We start from the raw sequence: 7,731 nt of genomic DNA, 5'->3' as shown, positions 1-7,731 counted from the left end.
TCAGAGAGTTTGCTGCGGTACATGCTGTTTAAGTATATGATGAGGGAGCTCATTAAGAGGTCAGAAATGCTGAAGGTTATCCACAGAAGTTACAGGAAGCAATTCCCTGAGATCCTCAGAAGGGACTCTGAGTGCATGGAGCTGGAGTTTGGCCTGGTGCTGAAGGAAGTCAGGCCCAACAATCACTGCTATACCCTGGTGAGCAACCTAGATCTCAGCGACAGTGAGTCTATGAGAGGTGACTGGGGGCTGCCGAAGAATGGTCTTCTGATGCCTCTGCTGGGTGTCACCTACCTGAATGGTCACCGCGCCTCTGAGGAGGACATCTGGAAGTTCCTGAATATGTTGAGCATCTATGATGGAAGAAGGCACTTCATCACTGGAGACACCGGGAAGCTCATCACACAAGATCTGGTGCAGGAAGAGTACCTGGAGTACCGCCAGGTGCCCGGCAGCGATCCCCCTCGCTATGAGTTCCTGTGGGGTCCTAACACGCTCACACAAAACAGCAAGACAAAAGTCCTGCAGATTTTGACCAGGGTGAATGATTCAGCCCCCGACACCTTACAGCCACGTTATGAGGACTCTTGGAGAGAGGAGGTAGAGAGCTCTGGAGCCAGAGCTGCAGCCGGGACCGGCCCGTCTGCCTCAGCCAGCACTGGCCCTTCTGCTCTGCCAGTGCTGGCCTTTCTGCCTCGGCCAGGCCTGGCACTTCTGCTGCAGCTAGGGCTGACATGTCTGCCACGGCCTGGCCCGGCCCTCCTGCCTCGGACAGTGCTGGCAATCCTTCCTCGGCCAGATATGGCACATTGGCCTCGGCCAGATATGGCACATCGGCCGAAGCCAGGGCTGACATATTTGCCAGGGCCAGTTCTGGCCCTTCTGCCTCAGCCAGTGCTGGCCCTTATGCCTTGGCCAGTGCTGGCCCTTATGCCTCAGCCAGTGCTGGCCCTTCTGCCTCGGTCAGTGCTGGCCCTTCTGCCTTGGCCAGACCTGGCATTTCTGGTGCAGCCAGGGCTAGCACTTCAGCCTCAGCCAGTGCTGACCCTTCTGCTTTGGCCAGTGCTGACCCTTCTGCCTTGGCCAGAACTGGCACTTCTGCTCCAGCCAAGGCTGACATGTCTGCCAGGGCCAGGCCTGGCCTTTCTGCCTCAGCCAGTGCTGGCCCTTTGGCCTTGGCCAGTCCTGGCACTTCTGTTGCAGCCAGGGCTGGCACTTTGGCCTCGGCCTGTGCTGACCCCTCTCCCTTGGCCAGACTTCGCACTTCTGCTGCAGCCAGTGCTGGCCCTTCTGCCTCGGCCAGTGCTGACCCTTCTGCCTTGGCCACACCTGGCACTTCTGCTGCTTCCAGGGCTGGCAGTTTGGCGTCAGCCAGGGCTCACGTGTCTGCCATAGCCAGGCGTGGCATTTCTGCCTCGGCCTAGCCTGGTCCTACTGCCTTGGCCAGTGCTAGCACTTCTGCCTTGGTCAGTGCCCAGTCCAGGGCCACATCCAGCCACTCATCTCGCCCCTGGTGTTGTCTGAAGCCCGTTCTTCACTTCGTGGTTGGAAAAGCCTTTCAATCTGTGTTCCTAATATGCATCAATAACTTGTTGACTTCCCCCCCAAATTTTCAGTATTACTTTTCTCAACAGAAACTTTATTTAGTTTAATGATAGAAGTATATTATTTACATGGGTACACATTGTTTGCTGTTTGTTAGATTTAGGAGTAAGAGTTTTGTTTTTTGAAATACATACTGGAAATCCTTAAATCACTTGTGATGCAGGATGAGAATTACATCACTTTAGGATAAGAATATGCTTAGAAATGTGAAAGACACCACACTAAGAGAGGCTCAGAACATTGATACATAAATAGAGATATAGCTGAAAGCTAGTCAGTTTTTGGTTTACTTTCCTCTCTGTTTAGTCTCCCTGTTTGTAAAGGTAAAAGTTATATATCTGAATCTGCTTATGTTTTTCAAGAATGTTTGAGAATATAAATTATCACAAATGATTTATTCGTGGTTCTTCTTTTACACAAACATTAATTGAGCATCTGCTCTTAAGAAGTCTTCATGCTTATACTGGTGATATTTAGTCAAAAATGTCCCAGCCTCTTCCCATTCAATTATAGTCTCTCAGAGAAGCTGTCATCCTATGGAAGAGGCTGAGATGCTCTCTACCTCAAGAAGAAAAAGAAAAAAGGGTAAAGTGGGGTTGGAAACAGCATATTACTTTGTTTTCATTGCTAGGCAGAATTTTTGCTAGATTCAGGAGGTTGGGTATTTTTTTTTCCCCCTTCAGTTAGAATGCTGCATAGTACCTGATATCTCTTAGATGCAATAAAAAAACAAAAACAAAAAAACAGCTGATGTAATCCCATCTGATTATCTGAGGTCAAGATAATCATAGTAATAACCGCCATTGCCCCTAATGTCTCAGTAGAGTCAAGCACCATGACAGATGCTTTCTGTAAATACATGTATTCCACCAGTCCAATAGGACAGGGCCTATCAAACACAGTTCAAGATGGAGAGCCCGAGGCGCATAGAGACAGTGTTTGATTTTTGCTGAAATACTTCTGGGTGGTAAATGACAGAGCTGGGGCTAGACTCCTGCTCTATAAACTACTGTAGCACTCATACTATTTTCACCCCCACCCCAAGACATACCCTTGTCTTTTTGTAAAAAAAATACTTTTAACCTTTGATATTTCATTTCCTTTTTCTTATTGATTTGGCTGTACTGGCTCTTAGTTGTGGCACGGCACGTGGGGTCCACTTCCCTGACCAGGGATCGAACCTGGGCCCCCTGCATTGGGAGCTTGGAGTCCTAGCCCCTGGACCACCAGGAAAGTCCCCACCCTGTATCTTTTATTTCAGGGTTTTTCTCAGCACTTCAAAATGTGTTCTAGGTGATAAAAAGGAATGCCCTTGTGCTCAAGCTACTGGATCAGAATGTGTAGCCAGAGCAGTAAGAATACCAAATACATTTAACAAAAAATACATACCCCTTATTCATTACTCACAGATTAATGACACAGTATTTGGTGCCAGCATAAGCATGTATGTTGGCCATATTAGATAACCTCTGAAGACCAAGGGCTCTCCATATCATGCTTACAGTCTCTTGCCTGTAGAAAGTATACTGCTGTTACTGCTAAGTCACTTCAGTCGTGTCCGACTCTTTGTGACCCCATAGACGGCAGCCCACCAGGCTCCCCCATCCCTGGGATTCTCCAGGCAAGAACACTGGAGTGGGTTGCCATTTCCCTCTCCAATGCATGAAAGTGAAAAGTGAAAGTGAAGTCGCTCAGTCGTGTCTGACCCTCAGCGACCCCATGGACTGCAGCCCACCAGGCTCCTCCATCCATGGGATTTTCCAGGCAGGAGTACTGGAGTGGGGTGCCATTGCCTTCTCCAGGTAGAAAGTATATCTATCAGAAATAACATGAGAATCTTCACCTGTCTGATGAGGAGATAGGTTAATTTACTTTTTTCCCTGATGGGTGACCACCTGTCCTGGGACTCCTGCCTTGGGCTATAGCTTCTCCATCTCCCATCACTCCTAGGACAGGGACCCATTCTCTGTAGCACTGCAGAGCAAACACGGCTCAAGAGTTTGCAGAGATGTATAATTTCCCCAGAAGCCTTTAATCCAAGACACAGCAAGCAAGATGGGGAGGAACCCATGGTGGAGGATTAAGGAGAGCAACACCCCAGAAAAGGAGGGAGTGGTCACTGGAACAGCATTCCTGACTGCTCTCAAACACAGAAGATCTCAGAACTGTTAGGCAAAGCATAGCCTCGCTTATTCTTAAGGCTTCTCAGAGACCTAAGAAACTTGGTGTTGGGGCAGAGTTCTGAGGTTGGATAGGAGTGATGATCAGTCTCTCAGAATTGATGGTGATTAACGTGAATGGGGGTGATAGAAAGACCCAGCCACAACGGTAGCAGCCTGTATAGACCTGTCCTCATTGGCAAGCCCATAAACAATCCAGAAAAATCCAGGCTGCTGTGGTTAATGGCTTCAGTGCAGGTCCTGGGAAGGTGGGGACATTGGGAATCAGCAGAGTCCTCAGCCTCAGTTCAGCAGACAATAGAACCCCACTGCTGCTGCTAAGTCACTTCAGTCGTGTCCAACTCTGTGCGACCCCATAGATGGCAGCCCACCAGGCCCGGCCGTCCCTGGGATTCTCCAGGCAAAAACACTGGAGTGGGTTGCCATTTCCTCCTGCAATGCATGAAAGTGAAAAGTGAAAGTAAAGTCGCTCAGTCGTGTCCGACTCTTAGCGACCCCATGGACTGCAGCCTACCAGGCTCCTCCGTCCATGGGATTTTCCAGGCAAGAGTACTGGAGTGGGGTGCCATAGAACCCCAGGAAGGATGCAAATTGAAGACCCAGGGTGTGGATATGGAAGCCCCTCAGCCCCAGCTGACAGGGCTACACTTAGTCCCTCCTGTCCAGTTAGCCCTGGGAGGCATAAGTGCTGGCCAGCTCAAGGGGCCCCTGACTTCTGCCTGGAGGGTGTCAAGGAGATGTGGACGTTGATTTATAGGCTGGCTCTTCATCAGAGTGTGGAAATCCCAGGCATGACATTTGCACAGTCCTGTATGAGGAGTGTGTCAGCCAACTACGCCATTACAGATAAATTCTTAGAAAGTCCTACAAATGTAATGGGCCCTGGGAGGGAACAGGCAGGGCTTTCAGACTAGGTTTATTCCTTAGTTTCTGAAGGTGAATGGCTTCAGTGCCTTAAAGTCCTTGGGCTAATGGAGGGAGCCTCTATCAGCTGAGGAAGTGTACCCTGTTCCTAACAGGAGTCAACTGATGATACTGACTGACAGCGAAGGATCCCTCCCAGAAAGAAGGGGGCTACAGAGGGCACTGTCCCTGTTGTCAGGCCTGAGACTGTGCCACTTAGGCCTGGTGACATGGTGAGTCCTACTCACTTCCTCCCAGAGGATCACATGGAGGTAAGGAACCTCATCCTGATCAAAGGGAGCAGCTGAAGCTCAGTAGAAGGATGATTTCCAGGTTGTGCCAGAAGTCAAGGTAAGGACACTGAAGACTGAAAAGAATACCTGCCTCAAAACAGTGGGGGCAGAACATATTCCGTCCACTCTTGTTAGCCTTGGAAGACCATGTGCTGAGTGGCCCATGAGGCAAATTGCACTTCTAACTTGAGAGTCTCAGGGAATTGTGGGCCTGATTGGAGAAGCGTTAAGGCAATTCAGGGAATATTACCAGGTTATTTCCAAGTCAAATTGAGGATGATAAAGAATGTGGGAACACACATACCAGGATGTCCACACACAATCCTCCCTACTGTCAGGCTACAAGGCCCCAGGCAGAGTTACCAGGCCAAGGGGCCCTTCAGTTCTGACCGAGGAGTAGCAGGAAAGTTAGGGTTTTGATCTGATGGTGGTGGTCCCATGTTAACAAGAGGGAATCTTGGGCTTGGCTGAGAGTCAAATTTGGGACCCTGAGGGGAACCATCTGTCATCCTCAAGCAGCTTCCAGAGCTTTCATTGTTGTGAGACTATTGGCAGGCATGGCTAGTTAAGGCCACCCTTATTTCTTTCAGGCTCTCAGGGACGTATTGGTCTTACTATGAGGAGTTCAAGAAGGAGGGGATTCCCCAGGCCCCACCAGAATTCAAATTGTGGAGCCCGAGTGGAGACTACCCATCCTTGAATAGAGGGGACAAAAGAGAGTCATGCCCTACCCTGTGAAGTCAGTTCTAGTAGAGTAGGGCATGGCTGTCAGCACTCTCCCTAACTTCTTTATATCATGCCTTTTTGTTATTATTGAATTGCTAAGTCATGTCTGACACTTTTGTGACACCATGGACTGTAGCCCACGAGGCCCCTCTGTCCATGAGATTTTCCAGGGAAGAATTCTGAAGTGGGTTGCCATTTCCTCCCCCAGGGGACCTTCCCGACCCAGGAATCAAATCTATGTCTCCTGCAGTTCCTGTACCACAGGCAGATACTCTACCATTGAGCCACCAGGGCAGCCCTGTATCAGGCATAAGGAAGGTCAAATCTTTGTTGGAAAGTGCAGCCACCAGTCATGAAAAGGGAGGGATATGGTGCCTGCTAGGCACTGTGGCAGATACTTTATTTACAGTTAGCACCAAGGCCACCAGTCCTTCCAGACCGGGCTTAGCACACTCAATTCACAGTTAAAAAGCTGAGGCACTCTCAGTTTAATAACGTGACAAACTTCCCATGGCTGGTAAGTGACAGTGATGGTCATAGGCCCTTGATTTGAGTTAGTCTAAAGCTCACCCTCTCCCTCCTGCAAGCCTGAGCTGACCTTATGCTCCTAATTCCCTTTTTATTCGCATTACTGTGAAATGTATCTGAAGCAATAAGAAGAGGGACTGTCATGTCCAACTCTTATATTGTAATACATAGCCAGAGCAATAAAAAAGCAATATATACGTGACATATGAAGAGAGGAAAAAAAGAGATATTATTCGCTGATCATCTATCCATACATATTAGGTCTCAGATAAGCTTAAAAGATCTGAAAGCTTTAAAGATTCAGATACGCTCACAAGATCAGGATTCAAAAAAAAAATCATCTCACAGCCATTTCTTTGTATAAAGACATATCTATTAGATCTAAAATATAAAGTTTATTAGAATAGAGGTTCCCTGAGAAGTCTGGCTGAAAGAGAGAAGGGACAGGTTACCACGTTTTGTTTCCCTCACAGGTGCCTATAGGAGGACACCGTGCACCTGGACCGAGGAATGCAACGCCCCAGAATATTAGGTGTAAGAGGCTTCAGGCAGAGCTCTCAAGCTGAACATCTCTTGCTCTGTTGTCACAGTATAGTTGTCAGGGTTTGAGACCTTAGGTCTAAGGAGGGCAATCTCCGGTCACAGAAGGAATTGTCAGATGTATATGTGAAGCCCCTTGAAAGGAAGTGAAAGAAATAGCCACCCAGAACCACTGGGGTTCTGTAGCATCCAGTTCCTGATACCGGCCCTTGAAGGTCCTGAATTCCATAATAGGATGAGGAAGATAGAGGCCTTGAGAGCTGAGAAAGACAGAGTGCTACTGCCATGGGTAGGACACATTCCAGAACCAAGTCCTCTAGCTCCTCCCACATAGTGACATCCAGGGCAGATCCTTCATTTTGTGATTGAAAAGAGAAGTAAGTATTCCAAGTAGCTGAGTGCCAAGGTGGAGCTGAAGGGAACACATTCTGTCTTTTTTTGTTCTTGCTTGACCTCAGTAACTGGGAGATGTATCTTTTTCTGTTTAGGGCTTTCTTTCTGATACTCTTAAAATACTGTTCCTTATAATTGAAGGTTTATTTGACATCCATATCTGTGTTTATGAACAAAGTATATCCCATTTATTGCCATATTTCAGTATAGGTATAAAGGTTTTGGTATTTTGTATAGTGAATCAGAAATCCTTGCATCTCCTTTTGTGGTTAGAACAAGACATGTCAAGAGAGTTGGGATTTTCTTGCCAATGTGAAAGAACACTGAGTAAAATAGTTGGTATCAGAAAATAAAAGGATCTTGACTGAGTGGCATCTGCAATACAGTGGAACAGGAATTCCCAGCCCCTTTACCTACAGCAACCCAGATTTTAAAATTGTACAAGTAACCAAATACCTTTATAGAAGGTCCAGAATGCAATTAAGAAATTACAGTACCACAGGTAAGCATATAACCTGGATCAGCTGCACTTGAAATGGGTAAGAACAGCAATTTGACTTTAT

General features: G+C 47.6%; 1 protein-coding gene across 1 annotated transcript in view; it reads left to right on the top strand.

Annotated features, from left to right (window-relative positions):
• The window catches only part of LOC104984278 (melanoma-associated antigen B4-like), a 1,960-nt gene extending 536 nt beyond the window's left edge, over nucleotides 1-1,424 (top strand). Inside the window, exons 2-3 of the mRNA XM_010833944.1 lie at nucleotides 5-650; nucleotides 1,130-1,424. Coding sequence (XP_010832246.1) covers nucleotides 5-650; nucleotides 1,130-1,424 — 941 coding nt within the window. The remainder of the gene's footprint in view (nucleotides 1-4; nucleotides 651-1,129) is intronic.
• The last annotated feature ends 6,307 nt before the right edge of the window (nucleotides 1,425-7,731 follow it).

This window comes from Bison bison, unplaced genomic scaffold (genome assembly GCF_000754665.1).
Source record: "Bison bison bison isolate TAMUID 2011002044 unplaced genomic scaffold, Bison_UMD1.0 scf7180017863965, whole genome shotgun sequence".
In the NCBI taxonomy this organism is placed as follows: domain Eukaryota; kingdom Metazoa; phylum Chordata; class Mammalia; order Artiodactyla; family Bovidae; genus Bison; species Bison bison.
This window is presented reverse-complemented; position numbering and strand designations above follow the sequence as displayed.